Raw genomic sequence first — 23,479 nt, forward strand, 5'->3', positions numbered from 1 at the left:
GAGGATTCCTTGAAGCTCCACCTGGACATCAGGAATGGGATTACCTTGGCAAACTTTGTATGTGGTGTTGTCTGAAAGCTGACGCAGTCCCTCAGCCACATACTCCCGATGATCAAGTACCATGGTCGTGGAACCCTTGTCCGCCGGAAGAATGGCGATGGATCGGTCAGCCTTCAGATCACTGATAGCTTGGGCTTCAGCAGTGGTGATGTTGGGAGTAGGATTAAGGTTTTTTAAGAAGGATTGAGAACCAAGGCTGGGAGTCAGAAATTCCTGGAAGGTTTGGAGAGGGTGATTTTGAGGAAGAGGAGGTGGGTCCCTCTGTGACGGAGGACAGAACTGTTACAGGCAGGGTTCAATTTGGATAGTGTCTTGGGGAGTTGGATCATTAGGAGTAGGATTAGGATCATTTTTCTTCATGGCAAAGTGATATTTCCAGCAGAGAGTACGAGTGTAGGACAGTAAATCTTTGACGAGGGCTGTTTGGTTCAATCTGGGAGTGGGGCTGAAGGTGAGGCCTTTGGATAGGACAGAGGTTTCGGATTGGGAGAGAGGTTTGGAGGAAAGGTTAACTACTGAATTAGGGTGTTGTGGTTCCAGATTGTGTTGATTGGAATTTTGAGGTTTTGGAGGGAGTGGAGCTGGAAGTGGGAGATTGAGTAGATGGGAGAGACTGGGTTTGTGTGCAATGAGAGGAGGTTGAGGTTTGCTGGAAAGGTTGTGAAGGGTGAGTGAGTTGCCTTTCTGGAGGTGGGAAACCAGGAGATTGGATAGTTTTTTGAGGTGGAGGGTGGCATGCTGTTCTAATTTGCAGTTGGCCTGTAGGAGGATGCTTTGAACAGCCGGTGGGGATGTGGGAGAGGAAAGATTGAGGACTTTTATTAAGGATAGGAGTTGATGGGTGTGTTCATTGGCTGAGTTGATGTGTAGGTGAAGGATTAGGTGGGTGAGGGCAAAGGATTGTTCAGTTTGGAACTCGTATGGGGTCTAAAGGAAAGAAGGGTTGCAGCCAGAGATGGGAACTTTAAGTGTGAGGCCTTTGGGGGTAATGCCAAATGTCAGACAAGCCTGAGTAAATAAAATATGGGAGCATAATCTGGCTAGGGCGAAGGCATGTTTGCGGAGGGAATGTAAATAAAACTTAATGGGGTCATTGTGGGGGTGTTGTGAGGGTGGCATGGTATTAGAAGGTGGAAAGTGTAACATGAGACTTAAAAAAATGAAAAATATATATATATATAAAAACAAAGATGAGGTGACTTACCAAACAAAAGCGCTGGCAGGTCGATAGACACACAAACAAACACAAACATACACACAAAATTCAAGCTTTTGCAACAAACTGTTGCCTCATCAGGAAAGAGGGAAGGAGAGGGGAAGACGAAAGGAAGTGGGTTTTAAGGGAGAGGGTAAGGAGTCATTCCAATCCCGGGAGCGGAGAGACTTACCTTAGGGGGAAAAAAGGACAGGTATACACTCGCACACACGCACATATCCATCCACACATACAGGTGTCTATTTTTTCGAAGGTCTGTTCGTAACTTATCTGAGCATACTCAGGATTTTAAGTATCTGTCTAAATAGTAAAAACCAGAACCTGGGGGTATTATTTTCAGGGGTTGAACTTGCTGAGCTTGTTTCAGTTTGTAATTGCTTTGTCATTGAAGTCTGTGAAGCTGCAACAGTTGGAAATGTCTTGAAGCATAAAATAATGATCATACCACAGAATTCAAAGTATGCAAATGATGGCTGTCCTATCTACAAATAATGGGTTTCTCAGATAACACACCTCAAAGGTTGAGTCGCGATAGGCACAATAAAAAGATTCACACAATCATAGCTTTCGGCCATTAAGGCCTTTGTCAGCAGTAGACACACACACACACACACACACACACACACACACACACACACACACACACACACACACACACACACTCACGCAAGTGCAACTTGCACATTTGTCTGCAGTCTCAGAGAGCTGAAACTACACTGCGAGCAACAGCACCAGTGCATGATGGGAGTGGCGACTGGGTTGGGGTAAGGAGGAAGCTAGGGGTGGGGGGGCAGGGATAGTATGGTGGGAATGACGGACAGTGAAGTGTTGCAGTTTAGATGGAGGGTAGGAGAGAAGGTGCAGAGGGTGGAGTGGGGAAGTAGCAGAAAGGAGAGAAATAAATAAAAAATAAATTAAAAGACAGGGTGTGGTGGTGAAATGATGGCTGCATAATGCTGGAATGGAAATGGGGAGGGTGCTGGATGGGTGAGGACAGTGACTAATGAAGGTTGAGGCCAGGAGTGTTACGGGAATGTAGGATGTATTACAGGGAAAGTTCCCACCTGTGCAGTTCAGAAAAGCTGGTGTTGGTCAGAAGGATCCATATGGCACAGGCAGTGAAGCAGTCATTGAGATGAGGGTATCATGTTTGGCGAGGTGTTCAGCTACAGGGTGGTCCACTTGTTTTTTGGCCACAGTTTGTCGGTGGCCATTCATGTGGACAGACAGCTTGTTGGTTGTCATGCCTACATAGAACGCAGCACAGTGGTTGCAGCTTAGCTTGTAAATCACATGACTGGTTTCACAGGTAGCCCAGCCTTTGATGGGATAGGCGATGTTAGTGACCAGACTGGAGTAGTTGGTGGTAGGAGGATTTATGGGACAGGTCATGCATCTATGTCTATTATGGAGTATGAGCCATGACGTGAGCGATTGGGAGCAGGGGTTGTGTAAGGATAGACGAGTATATTGTGTAGGTTCGATGGACAACGAAATACCACGGTAGGAGAGGTGGGAAGGATAGTGGGTAGGACATTTCTCATTTCAGGGAATGATGAGAGGTAATAGAAATCCTGGCAGAGAATGTAATTCAGTTGCTTCAGTCCTGGATGGTACTGAGTTACGAGGGGAATGCTCCTCTGTGGCCGGACTGTGGGACTTTGGGAGGTGATGGGAGACTGGAAAGATAATGCATGGGAAACTTGTTTTTGTACAAGGATGGGAGGATAATTACGGTCAGTGAAGGCTTCAGTGAGACCCTCAGTATATTTAGAGAGGGACTGCTTGTCACTGCAGATGCGACAACCACGGGTGGCTAGGCTATACGGAATGGACTTCTTGGTATGGAATGGGTGGCAGCTGTCGAAGTGGAAGTATTGCTGGTGGTTAGTAGGTTTGATATGGACGGAAGTACTGATGGAACCATCTCTGAGGTGGAGGTCAACATCTAGGAAGGTGGCTGTTAGATTGAGTAGGACCAGGTGAAGCAAATGGGGGAGAAGCTGTTGAGGTTCTCGAGGAATGTGAATAAGGTGACCTCACCTTCAATCCAGATAGCGAAGATGTTATCAATGAATCTGAACCAAAATCCTCACCCCCTCACCTGTCCCACAGTTCGGCTACAGAGGAGCATTCCCCTCATAACTCAGAACCATCCGGGACTGGAGCAACTGAATTACATTCTCTGCCAGGATTTCTATTACCTCTCGTCGTGCCCTGAAATGAGAAATGTCCTACCCACTATCCTTCCCACCCCTCCTACCATGGCATTCTGCCATCCACCGAACCTACAAAATATATTCATCCATCCTTACACAACCCCTGCTCCCAATCCCTTACCTCATGGCTCATACCCCTGTAACAGAGCTAGATGCAAGAGCTGTTCCATACGTCCTCCTACCAACACCTACTGCAGCGTGGTCACTAACATCACCTATCCCATCAAAGGCAGGGCTACCTTTGAAATCAGTCATGTGATTTACAAGCTAAGCTGCAACCACTGTGCTGCGTTCTATGTAGGCATAACAACCAACAAGCTGTCTGTCCACAATAATGGCCATCGACGAACTGTGGCCAAAAAACAATTGAACCACCCTGTAGCTGAACACACTGCCAAACATGATAACCCTCATCTCAATGACTGCTTCACAGACTGTGCCATATGAATCTTTCCCACCAACACCAGCTTTTCTGAATTGCACAGTGGGAACTTTCCCTGCAATACACCCTACGTTCCCATAACCCTCGTGGCCTCAAACGTCATTAGTCACTGTCCTCACCCATCCAGCCCCCTCCCTGTTCCCATTCCAGCATTACACAGCCGTCATTTCACCGCCACACCCTGTCTTTTAATTCATTTTCATTTTTATTTATTTCTCTCCTTTCCGCCACTTACCCCCTCCCCCCTCCACACCTTCTCTCCTGCCCTCCGTCTAAACTGCAACACTTCACTGTCCGTCACTCCCACCGTACTATCCCTCCCCCTCCCCACCCCAGCCTCCTCCTTACCCCCACCCAGTCGCCACTCCCATCATGCACTGGTGCTGCAGCTCACAGTGTAGCTCCAGCTCTCTGAGACTGCAGACGTGTGTGAAAGTTGCGCTTACGTGAATGTGAATGTGTGTGTGTGTGTGTATGTGTGTCTACTGCTGACAAAGGCCTTAATGGCCGAAAATTATGACTGTGTGATTCTTTTTATTGTGCCTATCGCGACTCAGCATCTCCGCTATATGGTGAATAGCAACTTTCTTTCTCTCATCTTTTTACATTCCATCCTGGGTTATCCAATGTTTGATTTACACCTGAAAGGTTGTAATTTAAGAAGTATTTAACTGCAAAAATTGTTAGGAAAACACTCAATTTCTAAAGCAATATGAATTTATTTATCCAAACACAGTTTTACAAGGATAATTAATGTCAGCTAAAACATAACTAAGATATTGGTATATAATTATGAAATTCTAATTACAATATGAATGCTGCAGTTCATTCACATCTTGTAAGCTCAGTGCACACTAAACACATACTTCCAGCTGATGTCAGGGCCTGAGTGATACCTCTCCGTTACATTGTATGTGTATTTCAATTAACCTCAAATTCTAAGCCAGCTTCCCTTAATATTGTAATGGTTGTGGAGTTGGGTAAGTTATGTTTGTATTATTTCTCATATGTCTTGAGTCCTGCAAGTGTAACGTGGAAAGTTATTTTAAAACTTCTGCCAATCCTGACATTTACTAGCTCTTGATTTGTTTGAAAAGTAATTAGTGTCATATGTGATACTAAGAATGTATGCTTTCTTTTAGGATGTATAGCTTGTATTTTTCTGCTACAGATTGTGAAATGGGTGTTGATGAGAAAAATTTTGAAATTGTGTGTAAGCTTTATTGAAAACCATTAAGTAGTCTCTCAAATACCAGATGAAAGAAGGCCAGGTATTTGTGCACTGGCAGTTAAACTGCCTCAAAACAGTTTCTCACTGTAATACCTCTTCCTTCCTCTAATACATGATTATACACATTAATGAGCATACTATGATAACATTTTAAATTTTTACAGTTTGGCCAATAATTCACTGAAACATTGAAAATCAAACTCTTATTGCCACTGTGTTGTAAATGGTACCAGATAACAGCATAGTAAGAAAAGGCTAATGTCTGTTAATGTGACTGTTAGGTAGGTCAGATGGTGCAGTTGACTGTAAAAATGTAGAGGTGATGATTCTTTTAGGCCTTTCGTATATTGTGTTAATATTTATATGTACATGTCCCACAAAAAATATCATAGCTGAATATGCACAGGAAAAATGTGAAACTGAAATGTATATTTGATCAGGTGAAGTTTCACTGGTGTAAAGAGAGAGAACTTTTCCAAAGTAGTACTTTGAAATGTGTGACAACTTTTGTCCGCAGCTCGTGGTCGTGTGGTAGCGTTCTCGCTTCCCGCGCCCGGGTTCCCGGGTTCGATTCCCGGCGGGGTCAGGGATTTTCTCTGCCTCGTGATGACTGGGTGTTGTGTGATGTCCTTAGGTTAGTTAGGTTTAAGTAGTTCTAAGTTCTAGGGGACTGATGACCATAGATGTTAAGTCCCATAGTGCTCAGAGCCATTTGAACCATTTGACAACTTTTACTTTGGGGATCACATGTTCCCAGTGTGAGGGGAAATGTTTGTTAAGATATACATTTGTTACATATACTGACTTGTTTCACGTGTTTCCATCATGTCAGAAAGCATGAAAGAGTATTATTAGAGGTTTGATCTATGAGAACTGCATACTGCTGGGTTTAAAATTGGTTTTGTCTTGCACAACTGTGAAGCATTCATTCTCAGTCACAGTCTTCAAGAAGAGCCTGTACTGGTCAGACTGGGAAGACTACAAGATTGCCTGGTGTCACAAGTTTATGGGGTAGAATTAGAATCCTCATGTGATCGCTCAAGTTACATTCACAGAATAAAGGTCTACCACCCTGCCGTCCACCCTTTGATAAGTCTCTGGTAGAGGGTGGAATCTTTCTTCCTATTTATCTTATTTTGGAGATGGATGAAATATTAATTAGTCAGTCTGTAGAATGCATAGTTTGATTCTCCAAAGTGTTTGAAATATATTTGTTGATCACTGTATTTTTTGTGCTGAAAGGGTCCCACTAATCAGTGCACCTTTAACTGTGGATTAGCTCTTCTTGGTTGACTTCTCCTTTTGCATCAAAAGGTGCTGAAAGAAATTTGTTGATCACTGTATTTTTTGTGCTGAAAGGGTCCCACTAATCAGTGCACCTTTAACTGTGGATTAGCTCTTCTTGGTTGACTTCTCCTTTTGCATCAAAAGGTGCTGAAAGAAATTTGTTATCCACTATAATAACAGATAGTTTGAACTCAATGTATTGCCTATAATGTAAAAGTCTAGATGACAAACTACATCTGCATGTATTCCAGTCAGACAAGAGGTTGCCTATCCGAGTCCATGCAGACAAATTTGCACAAATATAACTTCATTTGTTCTCTGGTGAGCCTTTCTTTTACAATGTGATCAGCTCAGCTCCAAAGAGAAGAATGCTCAGTCCAGCAGGTACAAGTGCCTGTTTATGGCTTGCCTCCCTTGTAGAACAGGATTGTTAAAACTCTGAGCTGCACAAACCATAAATCACCTCTTGAAAGTGGGCTGCTTTCTGCTACTACCTTATCATGCAATGGTTATTAGTCAGCAAGAGGGAAGTAGGGAAGTGGGACATCTGAGCCCAGAATGTCACACTTCAAAGCAGAAGCCTAGAGCTTCCATACTTTATGGACATGTCAGATTATGTAATTCAGATACTAAACACCAAAGAGAAACAAATCCAAAACAACACTAGCAAAGTCACAAAGCAAATGGTATTATCAGCTATGAGAACAAAACTGCTCAATCATTTGTCTATAGAGGTAGACTGTAATAGAAATTTAACCTGTAGTGCTTTTGCAATGTATATCTTGGATGTAACTATTGTAGCTCTTCCATTTCACAAGTTAACTCAAATTGCCACAAAACAAATTTTTCAAATTTACTGATAGATGCAGATTTCTGAGTTCAGTATTAACCTTGGCTGGTATTGAGCCCTTTATATGTTGTTGGGTTAAGGCTCTCTCAGAGTTACTTCTGTGCAGTTACGAAAGATTTGGAAGAGAAAAATAGAGGTTTGTGATGTGCCTATACTCAAACAGACCACCTCTCCCAACTCTTTCGTGAGAATTCAAGCAAATAAACTTCATTTCCATTGAATTCAGAATTATCTTCCACTTAAATCTCTTACCTGATCCATGTGTTCTTCTAGCAATTAGTAATTACCAACCCAAAGTTCCTAAATGCACACACACATACACACACACACACACACACACACACACACACACACACACACACACAGACACACACAGTGTTTCCTGAAGGTCACAAAACAGAGATCACAGTTTTTGTCTAGCCACAAAATCCAGTGACTGTTCCCTGTCCCAATATGGTAACCTTGAACTTTCTACTGAAATTATATACCTTTCTCTGTTTGACAACAATGTGCATCACCATTTCATTGACTGTTTCTCAGTTTGAGTCACCTCATGTAACAATGAGGTCAAAAAAAAAAAAAAAAATTTGTTTCTGGCTTGTTATAAAATTAAAAGCTGTGAAGGACAGCCCAGACAGTTTGCTCCCTGAACATAAGTCTTGAAACCCTGCCAAGAGCAAAATTTTCAGTAATTCAGTTCCTCTAAAATGTTGTACAATGTGTGGAAATTCTGTTGACAACTTTGGCACTGAATTGCTGGTTCTTGTAAAGTTTGTTCACACCACAAACCAAATCTTGAGAAATTGGAGGTGGTTAACCAGGCAGTCCATTATATTGCAGATGGTATTCCACAGCTGATTGATGACTCAGTTTTCTTAAATGTTATAAATTTCAAAAACTTGGCACACAGATGAAACAGCTACAATTGGTGTCTAAATGAGTTCAAAGCATACAAGTAGAAATGTATTAACTCTGAAATGACTGCATGACATTCAGTTTTTTTACAATTGGGCTTTATTTTTAGATAGCCCCATAAAAATTATGATGACTTTAATGCAAAAGGTGGAACACACCTGCAAACTAAAAAAAAAAAGGAAAAACACATTATGTTGCAGCAAGAAATGAGATTTATAAAAAGAATATGAAGCAAGGGTTGGTCTCCTCCTTTGACGAGTGTATTTAGCATGCATCTCACTTTTTTTGAACAACATTCTTAGACTTTACCTTACTTGAATGTTGCTTAATTACGTTAGGTTATTACTGCAAGTTAGCAAATGCAACCTAATCAGAGGGCTGGCCAAACATTTTGTAAAATGTGACCTACAACTGTTAGCTTAATTGTTTCCAAATGGAGAATCCCTGTAAAGATGCTGGCTGCAGTGATATGTGTAAGCTGGCCCCTAACAACTCTTAGACAGGTGCCTGCCCTGTGGACTAGGAACCCAGTATCCATCAGCATTCGTGCAGAGGTGAGATACAAAACAGTTAAAATGCAACTTGTATTGTAGTTCTGCATCTGCAACATTAAATTGCTGTGCTACCACTGGAAGCTTTAAGCTCACATTTAAACTAGCGTAGTGTGTGCTACTTTACTTGTGTAGACTGTATGGTCTGTACAGACTCTTTGTTTCTTAATTGTATTTTTTATTACAAATTGTAACACCTTCCAAACTTTGCACAATGGTAAAGGCCATAGGAGCATAGTGTTTTCTCAGTGTACTTCTTACCTAAAGGTTCTAGTAGCTGGAGTCAAAAGTTCTTGTTAATCATGCATTTTACATTCTTGTAGAGATATTTTGATATAAACTGCAATCCTGAACACAGATTTCTTTATAACTGAGAAGTGAAAGAACAATTTTGATAGATTTAACTTCAGAAATTGTTCATATAACTATTTTCTTACAGTGGAAAATCCAGGACAAATTGTAACATTATGAAATGACTAACCGCTCACCATATAGTGGAGATGTCGAATTGCAAATAGATACAAAAAATTTTGTTGTGCTTATCTGTGACTCAACATCTCTACTATATGGGGAATAGCGTATACTGTAAAAATATTTTCATAAATTTTCATTCCCTACTTACCACCGTTTGGGGTTTAATTTTCAAAAACAGCAACACTTTTTTTTATTATTTGTGACAGTCAAATACCTGCATCTGTAAATGGAGATCTAAGAAAAATATTAATTATGTAAAACATTTCAGCCAATATTGCACTGCCATTAGCATTAAATTTCGAAAAATGCTGGAACATGTATTTCTTAGTTTGGCTGAGGAACAAAGTAAAATTTTTGTAGGTGGTCTTAACAACTGCCTCATTAGTGACATGTTAGAAAAATCTTTCATCCCTCTTCAACTTCCTTAGGGGTGGAATTTCAAAACATCCTTTCTGAGACACCCTTGCAAATTTAAAATTTGTATTTAGTGATTCAGCCTGGGTAGTCAGTCGGAAAATTTCGTTCCTATGTAGGTAAGAATGCCACTGTGTACTGAGTGGTGCTTGCAACAGCTGGTAACCCTTCAGTTGTAATGTTGAAAACACATAAATAAAAAATGTGGGTGGTACTGTCAAATGATTCCAATGACAGAAGTTGTGCTCAGTGGCGATGCACTAGTACATCATCGACTCTGGAAGCTTCTCTTCACCTCAGTGTGCTGTACTACTTTAACATTATTGTCCTAGTAAATCTGATGTGAACACCGCAGTCTCCCCTTGTTAGACCTTCTACAGCACTACATATCAAAAGCTCCCATTTTCCTTCTGTGGGTTTCTGGCTATGCACTGTATTCCAAAAAGAATACATAACATTTTAATTTGTTTGGACTACCATTTCAGAAATGAACGTCATGTTACTTTGAGCCTGCATTATATATTACAGGCAGGCATTTTGCTCCCGAAATAGAAAAGTGTCATCCACTATTTTCAGTGTCTCACTTACAAAATCCTTTAGAATCACCTAATTCAACTACACTCTGTTATCCCAGTTTAATTTGGTTTGATGTCAATATTAAAAATTGTTTACCACGAGACTATAAATTGTGTTCAACTCAAACTTCAGAATTGCAGAGCATATTAAAGTAAACATGGCTCAAACATTTTCTAACTCAGAAAATTTCTTGCAGTAGCTAATTTGTCTAATAGTGCTAATGACGAATTAAGCCTAAGGAGTTGCGCTTACTTGAAGTAACTTAATATGTAATAGACCTGTATTCCAGTTTACTGACTTGAATAAATGTTAAATGACCTAGAGCCAAGGACAAAGATTCTAGGTTTATAGACTACCACTTCAAGATTTTAAACATGGCTGCAGCAGCAACTGTTAAAATTCTTCACAATAAAGGATGGCAGCCAAAAACAGTTGCAGGATAGAATTTTTTTTTTTTTTTTAATAAAAAAAAAAAAATTCTATCCTGCAACTGTTTTTGGCTGCCATCCTTTATTGTGAACTACCACTTCAGTTGACAAACTGAGGCCAATTTTTGGTCCACATAAGATCCTGATAGTGTAATCCAAGATGAACACAAATTTTCATTCAAATTACTCCACCTTCTTGGAGACACTACTTGCTAGTGGGATTAACAAAATAAATCACATACTTTAAATTAAAAGTGGCCACTATAGGCTAAGTCCATGAAACATCTTAACACCCAGTTAGGCATGTTCTTCATATCTTCAGGGGCGACTACAAAGATTATTTCCATACCACTTTATCTGTGTAATTATCAGGAGGAAAGCAGCTGCAATGAACACAGAAATCCCCGATGCTTGTCATCTCAGCAGTTGCCTAGTATAAATGGTATTTATCAGCAGAAATTATCTTTGGAAAGAACACTGTTCTATAGTCCAAATTTTGAGTACTTTGAGGATTAGTAGCTGATAAAGTATTCTTTCCATTTGTTCTGGATGTCTGGGAATTTTATCTGTTAGCTTCCGGGAACCTTCTACTCTTATACACTGGATTAGAAAACTCCACTGCCAATTCTAGTTTGGAGTGCAGAAGTTGTATGGCAATTACTTCTACATCTTAACCCTCATCAGGTTGGTTGGTTGGTTTTGGGGAAGAAGACCAGACAGCGAGGTCATCGGTCTTATTGGATTAGGGAAGGATGGGGAAGGAAGTCGGCCGTGCCCTTTGAAAGGAACCATCCTGGCATTTGCCTGGAGTGATTTAGGGAAATCACGGAAAACCTAAATCAGGATGGCCGGACACGGGATTGAACCGTCATCCTCCCGAATGCAAGTCAAGTGTCTAACCTCAATCAGGGCGGGCACCCTGCCTTAGAGTGAATTGGTATATGACAGTTATTTTCCACAGCACAATTTTTTCAATTTCTTGGCTGAATTATTGGTCTAAAATTACCTAAACTGCTAATATTTTCATTTTAAAAACACATTGACATATAAAATAACGGACCTTAAAGAAAGATAAAAGAAACTTGAACAACAGAATAAAATTTGTTATAACATTACCAAACTGCATAAAATGTGTGATATTTCACATCATAAATTTCTAAACACTATAAAATATCCTACCACAATAAAGTCTACAAATTAGATAGATTAGAACAAAATAGGTAGATAAGGAACACAAAATATAAAAATTACAAACAATGGGGAAAAAAAAATAAAACTTTGATAATTTTATTAAATCTTCATCTGTGTCTTTCACATTATTATGACACTTATTATAAGTAGGAACTGAGTGTTTTTGACAAATGCTGTTGTTACAAGAGTTACACGTTGGTTTTACTTGAACCACAAATGTAACAAAAGATTCATCTGTTTGGAGCTACCTCAGGCTGATTTCTTCTTCTTTCTTCTTAAGGGTAGACCAAGAAGAATGCTCTGATCTTTAGGGAGTGATAGGATTTTTGCTCGCTCTCTCAAATTTTCATCCTTTAGTTCCATGGCCAGGTCAGAAAGATATTTCTACCACACTAAGGATTCCAAGGGCTTGGTCATCTGGTAAACTTGCATGGAGTTTATTCTGGCAGTATCCAAATATCTGAAGAAAACTGTAATTGGCCATCTTTTAGTTCTTCTAGAAGTTGAAATCCTTGAACACACAAGGTCGTCTGTGTCTAAACCCCCTTTCCTGCCATTGTAATGCATAATTTGAATTGACTTACCAGTTTTGTCATCCAGTTTGTTTTGCTCATGTAAAGCTGTCAAAACCAGAACAACCTTTTGCTTTTTAGTAGCAAAAGAGACCAAAGTTGAAATGTCATTACATCCAGATATATCATGGCCAGGAACAAGTTTATTTTTTAATTTGTGTCATGAATTCAGCTGGAATTTCAGCCTTATTCTTTGTCAGAGTTCCCAAGGAAGGAATTCCAATCAATAACGTATATTCAGTTAATAGATAAATACAGAAGCAATTATCTGTGGTTAAATTTTGGTTAGTTTTTAGGAGTGGTTCAGTCAGATTTTTGATAGTGTAGAATGGTCTGTTGGAAGTGATGTATGGTCCAGGCTTTTGTACCTCACGGTAATCATCATATTATATATGTAAAAAGTTTGTGAATAATGCATAGTATGAACTTTGAGGTCATATTTGGCCAGCTATTTGGCCACGTATTGAATAAAACTGCAGTGACCATGAAATGCCACTATCATTTTGTCAACAGTCACACTTTCCCCAACATTGCAGTACTTTTGGCAACTGGCAAGAAAAGTGGAATGAAAATTTCAGATCGGAGCTAAGTTGTCAGTTACAGATTGGTCTTTGTGTATTGTAACATTAATAAACCATAGAGACCTCAACAACAATCATAATCCACGATCGCTAAAATTAGTGCGCAAAATCGCAAGTCCTGATCTGTCACTCGTGCAATACTTGGAAAAATCAGCCCGGTTTGCAAATTTGACAGCAATCAAATATAAATCCCTGAGCACTGCTTTTATTTCCACGTCTGAAGTGGGCCCATAGTCTCTTTCTCAAACTGTATTGTCGGAAGACTCACTTCTTTTTCTTCTTTTTTTTTTTTTTCATTTGAGCAATGAAAATATTAGTGCATCTAACAATCTCATTGATAATTTCTAGACACATTATTTGATAAAAACATTCTAGATTTGTTTGAGTTCCTAGCCCATCCTCTGTGGCCAGGAAATGTTTTTATAATGTTTTTGGACTCGGTCTTTCCTTTTGATAAAATAAACTGTTAGCCCAAATTGTTTGATTGTCTTTTTCAATGAAGAATATCAAGCCTCGCATATCCAGAATATCGGCTTCATTCTCAACAAGAAGATCTTCTGTTGCTTCAGATAATTCTTCCTCCAAGTCACTGCTGTAGTGATCCGCTTCAACAGGTTCGAAATCTATATCATCTAGATTATCGATTTCCTCTTCCTGCTGGTGTCCACCTCACCGTCTTTCATGCTCTTCTTCGGTTTCATCCTCCAGTTCTCAGAGAATTTGGAGTATACCCTCTGGCTTGTGAAAATGTTCCCTAAGAAATAAGGGAAGATTCTCTAAGAATTGGAAATAAATAAATATTGTAATAACATTAAAGCTTGGAGAAGGTTCCTTATTGATAATGATAAGATCTGTCTTAGGTAAATGTCTATAAAACATTAATTATATCAAATAAAACTATATACTTTCAAATTATTTGCAAATGGTACATTCATTTTGCTTCAATTTAGCATAAAAAAAAGAAAACGTATAGGTGCACACAACGGTAATCTACTCGCAGCCGGCACTTGCGAAGTGAGAACAGTGACTGAGGAGGGAGACCTGCCCATACCTGCACATTGTCTCTCTCTGGCGCCATGTGGTTTATCTTGAGAATACTCCCCCTCCTGCTCAACTCAGACTGACCAAATGAAATTTTTGTGATTCTTTTTAAAAAATGACGGTAAACTATTGCATGCACACCTGTATGGAAATTAAGTGGATGAATGCCTTGACTGTGAGATAGAAACATCTTGGAAGTTAATATTGGAATAAGTGTGGAGAAGTATATTTCTCACCATCAATTTATTAATTCATTGCAATTTATTAATAGTGCTACAGTTTCTAGCAGCTCAGAAGCTCTTTGTTCATGGGAACTTCACACGGGAGGGACTCCATGGTAACATGCAGTTGGAGACACTTGCAATGATGTGAGCATGTCAGGTAGCAGTCTTGTGGTGCTGTATAATGTCCTTGAAGTAGGTACAACATAAAAGAACATAAACCAAATGCAGAATAGCATTAAATATGTAACTAATTTTTTTAACAAACCCTATGTTTTTTCCCCCTCTTGGTTTCATTCCTACTTGTGATGGAGGTGGACAGGCTGAACGAAGGCATGCAGGCGAGGGTCATTTAACCTGTTTTTATTTGATTTCAGGTCTCTTGCGATATCTGGTGTTGGGATTGGTTCTATTTTGGCTTCTTGGCCTTGGGTTGGGGATATTTGTTTTTCCCAGTTGGGAATAGAGGAGGGTGCTGGGGACAGTTCCGGCATTTGCCTTCAGCCAAAGGGAAGCCTCCAAAAACCTGATTGGAACTGCCAGTGTTGTTGCCATTGTCTTCTTCTTGTACTCCAAATGTCATTGATACAGGCATTCTACATACCCATTGCAGAATTATAATTGTGTACCCATAAACTATAATACCATATGGGAGTATTCATTGGCATTTAAGTGCAAGAATCTAAAGACCTTGAAGAAGCTATTGTAAGATGTCTGGTTATCAACTTCCGGAGGCAAGGATTAATGAAATAATGCCCAAATTTAGGCTGATAACATCTTAAAAGTTCATTGTTTTGTCAGTGAGGTATACATGCTAATTGTTAGTTTGCCCTGTCAGCTCTGTCAACTATTGGGCCATTTTGCAACACGTAGCCCATTATATTAGCATAAGGTGTAGACCCTTTTTAATTTTGGCACCTGCTTTGTTGAATTTGAGTTAGTAGGATCCTTACTGAAATGTTGCAAGATATATCTGAATCTTTCATAATAACCTACTACAGAGATGTTGAAAGTGGACAAAATTTAACCTTAACATTAGTGCATCTAGACATGCCAATAATGAGTGGGAGTGAATTGAAGAAATAGCTCTTGACAATGATGTCTACTAATGTAATTAGAGCACTTCTTGAGAAAGGAATTGGAAAGATAAGGAGCTTGTCATATTGTGAGTAGGGTGGACTGTTGCATTCTGGTGTTGTAACTAAATAGTAGTTAATCAAAATATCCACGGGTGTACTGCCGGTCTACAGTGACCGTGGTGTGGGGCACGGACGGTGAAGGGAGTGCACTGTGGGTGGAGGGTATTTAAATTGGCCACTGCCACGGCTGAAGCCAGTTCCCCCTAAGCAGCCATAGCGTACGGATCTGCGTGCCGACACGTTCACAGGAGCTCAGTCCGTGAGTTCACCTGATGATGGCGACATGTATGATCGCCGAAATATTGTGCCCGTTGGACACTGTAGACTGGCAGTGCACCCATGGATATATTGATTATAAAATATGCTGGGAGAAACTCAAGAATCACATCATACACCTTTACGGGGAGGAGATGTACCACAGCATGAAGAAATTTGAAAAGTTGCGCTACCGTAGATGTCGTTTGCTAAGTACTCTTGCCTTTCTAAAGAGATGTTGTTCTGAGAATGTTGTTCCAAATTTTGCTAAGGTTATGCATCACATCGATTCTGCAGCAGCTAAGAGAATCAAGAAACGAGCCAGCCTCGCATTGATATGTGAGAGAGTGCAATTCACCTGTCGGAGCCTTGAGTTTATCTCACAGGAATTACTCAAACTACATTTGCAACTGGCTAGTAATTTCACTTCTTTTCATGGGTTTGGATTGATGGTGTCACCTGGGTTGCAGCTGATTCCACCCATAAGAAGGCAACAGGACGTCAAACAGCTAAGTTCTCACGTCTCCTTGACAAACCATCTCTGCAGGTTCCATGCAAGACTGTCATCAATTTGAGTGGCATGGCGTTGAGTGATGATGTGGTCTCGGTTTTGCAGAAAGGTCTCAACTTTGCTCCCAGCCCCCAAGTTCACTCTGGTCGCAGAAATTGTTAGTGCTGTTGAAAAGGTTGCAGCTCGACTTCTGCCTGAATCAGCTGAGGAAATATGTCGTGAAACTTGTCATGCATTGACGAAATCCAAGCCGATGAAGTCAAGTATCACCAGTAAAAAGAGGGCCGCCATTCATGATCTGAGGAAGTGCTCTGAAATTGTTGTCTTACCGGCTGACAAAGGCAATGCTACAGTTCTTGTCTCCCATAAGGACTACACTGATAAGATGCAGAGCCTGCTAAATGAAGATTCCTACTGGAAGATCAGCTTTGACCCTACAAAGAAGGTGGAGAACAAGATGAGGTTGCTTCTCAAGGACGCAGATTTACCGGAGGGTGATGCTAAGAAATCGTTACTGCAAGGTCTGGTACCGCCTAGACTATATGGGCTCCCAAAGGTTCACAAAGAGGGGGTACCATTACGTCCCATTGTCAGCAACATCAGGGCACCTACATATTTGTTGGCCAAATATCTGACGTGAATATTAAGTCCTTATGTGGGTAAATGCCCTCATCACATCCGTAATTCCGTGGATATTGTTAAATGCCTTGATAGCTTCAGGTTGGATGAGTCAGATATCATGGTGAGCTTTGACGTCGTTTCCTTGTTTACAAGGGTTCCCCTGTGAGAGTCACTAGAATTGATTAGTCAGAAGTTTGACGAGAAGACCACTGAACTTTCTAGGCATGTCTTGACCTCCACGTATTTTCTTTTTAATGGAGAATACTACGAACAAACGGAGGGAGTCGCCATGGTCTCGCGTCCGTCGGCCGTCGTAATTTAATGTATATATTATTATTGTTATTATTATTTTTTGATTGTTGCCGACTTACGTGGTGGGCCTTCATAAAAATGATATTTAAGTTGAACAATGTAATAAACTTTTCATATAAATTTCCTCGGCTAGTCAGTTGACGTTAAAGCAAAAGATCTTTAGTTATTAATTACAATTGCGGCCCACACACGCGCGAGAGTATTTTTCTTACCTCCGTTAACCATTGTATTGTAGTCAGAGTCCTGGCTCTGGGTCTCGGCTATGGTACTGAAAATAAGAATCTTAAAGCTAAGTATTTCTGCAACTTCGTGCGGCTGTGGAGAAAAATTGATATTATGCTAATAGCGGGCGAGTTTTCAGCTTCCGTTAAATTTTCATAAGTTAATATCGCCACGTAATGGCGTCGTCGGCTGCATCGGCCGCTGCGATTGTTGAGCTGTAAATTACTTGAATGCAGGTTAATTCAAGGAAGGCGGACATGAAATCGGGATCACCTCTTACAAATTAAAAGTGCACAATAATATAAAATCAGTATATTATATGCTTAACTCATACAAATATGCTTACATTCGTCAGCACACGCAAGATGTCCCTCTAGACACATTCAAGACAAAAGAGGAAGTGAAGTCGACTAAAAAGTTAACAAAAGAGTGTAACTGGGCGTCTCTTTAGATCATTCTGTCATAAATTATTTCTTTGCAATCTAAACCTACACAGAGAAATTATTATTTTAAGGCTACATGAGAAAAAAAATCTCTTACAAATTATGAATGTCTTCTTTATAAATAATTTAAAGTCTTTTCGTAATATGGCACTGGGGACGCTATATTGCCCCCCGAAATGTTTATGTCATAAAAAATGTTCGTGTTTTTTGACATAAATATTTCCTCTTTCATGTCCATAGTGTCCACACGCAGATTTTTCTTTCACAGTTTACATATGTCACATCGTATATTTAAAGCGTTAAATTACTGAGGTGTGTTGTCCACAAAGTGTAATACAGATGAAGTTCAAGGTATACAACCACGAGTTAGTCCGGAATATTTGAAGTCCCAGGGGTGTCAACTGTTCGCTCCCCATTTGGCGCGGCCGTAGGGAAACCTGGGGAAAACCTCGGCGGAGCGACAGACTAACTGCTTTGGTCACTTTCACTTAATTGTTTCTGGGATGTCATTGGAGTACAGGATGTGCATACAAATATTTTTGTTGCACTATGCAAAAAATGAGGTCATTAAAACAATTGATTGCGGTGTCGTTGATGATCTACGCCGCGACGTTTGGCTCGCGACGGCGTCGGTTGGTGTGTTCGGTGCTCGGCGTTCGCGGCGGCTGCGGAGAGGTCAACGCCCGCTCGACGCCAGCGTGTGTCTCGCCGTCGCGGAACGTCAGAATCAGCTGATCGGCTGTACCGTTGGCGATGCGCTTCTGTCTCGGCCGGGCGTGGCGGAGTGGGATGATATCCGCCCCCCGCTCTTGTTGGCAGGAGTCAGCTCTGCTACGCATCTCCGACGTAGTACATGAAACACACACACAACCAACGTAATATTTGTTTCCCGCTGCAGATGGTTACGCTAGTGGGAAAGGAGCATTTATTAGTGCGGCAGTTGTTGTTAAGTTTTCGCCAGTTTCCGAGTGTCAAGCTAGCACTGTCTTGCAGAAAACATGACATGGACCTTCTCCCGTGAATGCAGTTTTGATGCAATACTGTTTCCATTACACGTCAGTTTTTGTCTTGATAAAATTATTTATGTTTTCGCCGCACTCGCAGGCACTGGTGAGTGTCCCAATACGAGCTTAGCACAAACATTCGCCGTTTCTGCGGTCGCTGTTTTGCAACAGTCCACGCATCGCATTCCAATCTCGCATTATTGTGCTCACTGAAACTACAGTCTGTCCCAAAAATATTGACTGTGGGTTCACTTCACGTTAACAGTTCACATTTATAAGCAAATTCACAGTTTTTCGTGCGTAATATTGGCGTTTGGCGTCCTCACCGCTGTTGAACGTTCAATACTAGCACTTCACTGTCCATATCACAGTTTCACCTTCACAGTATTTCACACTGTTTAAAGTAACTGTTTCGATTAGTTCACAAACACTAATGTATTTCATTCAGTCTGAACTGGATTTTGGCTAGTGCTGGATTTTACCAGTCTCTCGCACTACTTGTCTCTTTTCCTTTTCCACTTAGAGTCGTACTTGCCTTCAGATTTTTTGACCATACAATTGTATTTCCGTCTCATCTGAGGTAAGTCCCCATGTCATGTCTCTGCCCACTCATTGCGTACTTGCTCTCCAGAGCCAGGCTCGACTTTACAAAACTTTGCCTCTCGCATTACTGTACACATTTTATAATCTAGGCCTAGCGTGCAAGTTCCTAGATTAGTGTTTGATTCGTGTAAATCTCTGCCTTAGCAGATGGCAATTTATTTTAACAGTGCTTAGCGGTAGTCGCGTTTACTGATTTGCTTTGTACCTTGTCCACAACACATGAGGTACCTTGGGTGATGTACACCCTGCACTCACATTGTTAAGTAAATTATGCTTGAGCATATTTCAAGATCGGTATATACATAAATACATGAAACGACTTATACACTATAATATTGAATTTCATAAGTTGCATTACTACTACAGTTCAAAAATATTCATGACACACTAATGAAAAATTCTTTCATCATTACATGCTATTGAATTTTTTAAAAATATTTTTGAAGCATTTTTCAACATGAAATTTTTAACATATTCTTAAACCTACGTTCATTTTTTTTTCTTCAAAATGCAATTGCTTAAAAATACTATTATTCCTTAACATCTACAAAATTGAATCGCACTAATCTTGTGTGCCTCATTGTCTTTAAATATTACACTAAAATCGGAACATTTACACACAGAAAAAAATACACTCTAAACTTAACCTACTACACATATGTAAACGTTGCTCTACTGAGCGAACTTCTTTAAGTCTTTGTAAGTATTTTTTCTTATTTCCTTGGTAACTGCCTCCTTATTTGACCACGGAATGGTGTAGTTTGCGTGACAGAAAGTATCGTGAGGTACCACTTCGATGTTATAGGTGTAGCCCTCGATAACACCGGGTTTTTCCGAAAACACATTCTCATAATCTGTAAGTAGCTGAGTCAATTCGTTTTGTTGTGCTTCAGTCAAATGTTCTGACTCCCTAACTTTCATGGCTATCAGTTTCCTTTTTTCCTCTCTGTCTTCAGTAATAAACTCCTTATAACATGCTTGTCTTGTACTTAAGTCAGAATATAAATTCATTACCTGTATTCCTTCGAATCTCGTTTGAAAGCTCCGGCAATATTTACCGTGCACTTCCCGTGTCCTCAACAACGGCAAAATTACACGTCTATCCTCATTCATAAGGCTTACTTCCCCGCACAAGAGGTCGATTTTTGCGTCCCTCTGGCGTAAAAATTCCATCCCCAGGATGCAAGCAACACCTAATCCCTTAACTACTAGGAACGAGCTTTTCATTGCTTCATTTCCTACCGTAAACTCGACTTGCACCTGGTGCTTTATGATATGAGATTGTGCACCTATTGCACCTGTAACACGACAATTCTTCACTGGCAATACTGGTATTCTATTATTTTGACTCAAGTACTTGTAAAAATTTGCGCTCATGACATTGGTTGACGCACCGGTATCGACTATTATGTGTATTGGTGCTCCATACATATCTGCTTGCAATATAGCCTGCACAACACTTTTGTCGGTTCGGTTACATGTCTGCGGTATGTCTACAAGTTCCTTTTCTATTTTTGTTCCTTCATTGTATCTCAGCATACAAAGTTTATGGCTGTCATCTGTGAATGTGCCCTCACTACACCATCCTGCAGCCAACAACGGAGAGCGTATTGTGGCTGTCTTTAGTTTAACGGATGAGCATTAGTGGGTTGACAGTTGTCTGTCACTTCCACTAACCTCACATTGTGGTTCTGGTTGTTGTTGTTGCTACTGTTGAGTTGGCCGCCCTGCCTCCCCGATGGCGTATTTTGATATTGTGTATGGCTCTGGTTTTGTGGTGGTCGGTTGTAACTCCCTGACATGTTCTGTGACGGACCTGGGTTGGCGTTCCATTGTGGCGCTGTGTTTTGTTGCCACTGTGGTGTCGGTTCGTTACGACCACGCCACTGGTTTCGGTTGTTCCGCCATTGCGGATTGCCGTTACCATTATATCCATTACTCATGCGTCCATCATGATGTCTCTTTCGATTTTCACGATTATAACCGTTGCCGTTATAACCATTGCCATTGTTTGTGCCTTGATTCTGTTGCCGGTGCTCTTGCCTATTCCCGTTACCATTTGGTACTAAGTTACTACCGTTACTATGGCTGCTATTGTAATCGGCTTTGTGTTGATTATAGCCTGCATGGTTCCACTTGTTTTCGGTTTTCATATCTTCGATCAATAGATCAACAGAATCCACTATTTCCATGAATTGTTCTATATCGTATTCCGGCACATTGATGAAATATCTTTTAATTTCACTGGGCAACTTCATTTTTATTAATCTGATTATGTCACGATCGGACATTGGTTCGTCCCAGTACCTGGTTTTGTTTATATACTTTTCGAAATATTTGCGTAGCGTTCCCATCTTGGGATTGTACATTTCTGGACTGTACAACTCCTTTCGTAGTCTTTCTTGGACGCTATCGGACCAGAATTTTTGCAAGAATGCACCTTCAAACTGTTGCATCGTTAGACATTTTTCGGACACGTCGGTGGCCCACAGTGCCGCGTCACCTTGAATAAAGGAGACCACGAACTGTATTCTTTGTCTTTCCGTCCATGTCCTGGGAAACACATTCCTGAAGCTCTTAATAAATACAACAGGGTGGACATTTCGTTTTTCGCTATTGAAGGGTTGGAATGTCCTGTGTTTTATTACATTGTCCTCTTTTTTGCATGTCTGATTGCTACATTCTGGGACATTCATCACTTCGTGATGTGCGCTGCACGGTATCGCATGTTGTTCGTGCTCATAATTCGCATTAGGTTGCGGTTGCGCACTCGCACCCTGGCTACCGTCAGCGTTATTATAGTAATCAGTGCGCGAAGTCGGATTCATGATCTGTCCGCCACTGTTTACATTGCTTTCCAACGCAGACAGTCTCCGCGCGACCTCCTGTTGCCAATTTGGCAACTCCGCTGTCACACGGGATTTGATCTGTGTTAATTCGGCACGTAGTGCGGCAGCGCTAGCGTCAATATTTACACTCGCGGCCGCAGTCGCTTGTTCTACAGCTGTTTTTACATCGCTTTCAATCTTTGCAGATATCTCGCGATCCTTTACTTCTAGCCATTCATTTAATTCTTTTTCTACTTTTTGAGCTTGCACTTCCAAATATGCGTCAATACTTTTCCGTGCATCTATCTCCACATTATCCACGCGGTTGGTTAAAGTCTGGACATTGTCTTCAAGCCTAGCCTGCGATATCTGTAATTTTTGCATCTCTCCGGCTAAGCTTTGCACAAGATCGGGTATTTCTTTGCACGCGTCCCGCATCTCGGCAAGTTCGCTTTGGATACTGTCGAGTTTTGCTTCACTGCGCTGCTCTTGCTCAATGAGCTTTTCCGTTAATTTTTTCTCCTGCTCATGGAACATCTGAGCCAGTTTTTCGTCTCTTTGTTTTTCCCTCTGTTCTGACATTCTTTCCTTTTCCCTTTCTTTCAGTTCTCTTTGTTGCTCTTGCTCATGGAGCATCTGAGCCAGTTTCTGATCTCTTTCCCTATCTCTTTCTTCTAACCTGCGCAGAAATTCTGCAAATGGGTCTGCAATCGGTGAGCATACTGGTGCCCCACTTAATCTAGCACTCGATTGGCCCCCATGCCCAGGCAGTGGAGTTGTTACTCTATTCCCATTCTGCTGTGGAGCGTCATTCACCGTCCACAGATCCTCGCCCCCCGCTCCGGAAATTATGTTATCCGAGGCGGTGGCTTGGGATTCGTTTACGTATTGCAAATGATCCTCACTTTCCATATTAACAGAATTTTGTTCTTCTGGTACGGATGCTTTAGGTTGTCCTATCTTACCCATACTAAATTCACTTTAAGCCACTGACGAATCTTTAACACTGATACACACACGATTAATTATCCCCTCCAAAAATAAACACATAAATACACAAAACGAATAATTATCCCTCCAAAAATAAACACATAAATACACGAAACACCGAAGGTATCTCATGTGCACATGTGTTCGATATTCCGCACAGAGCTACACAGGATGCTTGCACAATAGGCCTTACCTTACTTATTTTTCTTTCTCGCAATCCTTTTTCTTTTCTACACTTTTTCCTCTCCAGATCTCCTCAGGGTGTGGTTTTGTTGTTGTACA

General features: G+C 40.7%; 1 protein-coding gene across 1 annotated transcript; it reads right to left on the reverse strand.

The window, feature by feature from the left end:
• Nucleotides 1–14,937: 14,937 nt before the first annotated feature.
• Nucleotides 14,938–23,176, reverse strand: LOC124613264 (E3 ubiquitin-protein ligase BRE1A-like). Its single transcript, XM_047141955.1, has 5 exons — nt 22,971–23,176; nt 22,060–22,886; nt 21,196–21,534; nt 15,269–15,470; nt 14,938–15,046 (listed from the first exon to the last, which is right to left on the reverse strand). Exons 1-5 carry the CDS (start codon nt 23,174–23,176, stop codon nt 14,938–14,940), a joined length of 1,683 nt encoding a protein of 560 aa, XP_046997911.1.
• Between the last annotated feature and the right edge of the window lie 303 nt (nt 23,177–23,479).

This window comes from Schistocerca americana, chromosome 4 (assembly GCF_021461395.2).
Source record: "Schistocerca americana isolate TAMUIC-IGC-003095 chromosome 4, iqSchAmer2.1, whole genome shotgun sequence".
In the NCBI taxonomy this organism is placed as follows: domain Eukaryota; kingdom Metazoa; phylum Arthropoda; class Insecta; order Orthoptera; family Acrididae; genus Schistocerca; species Schistocerca americana.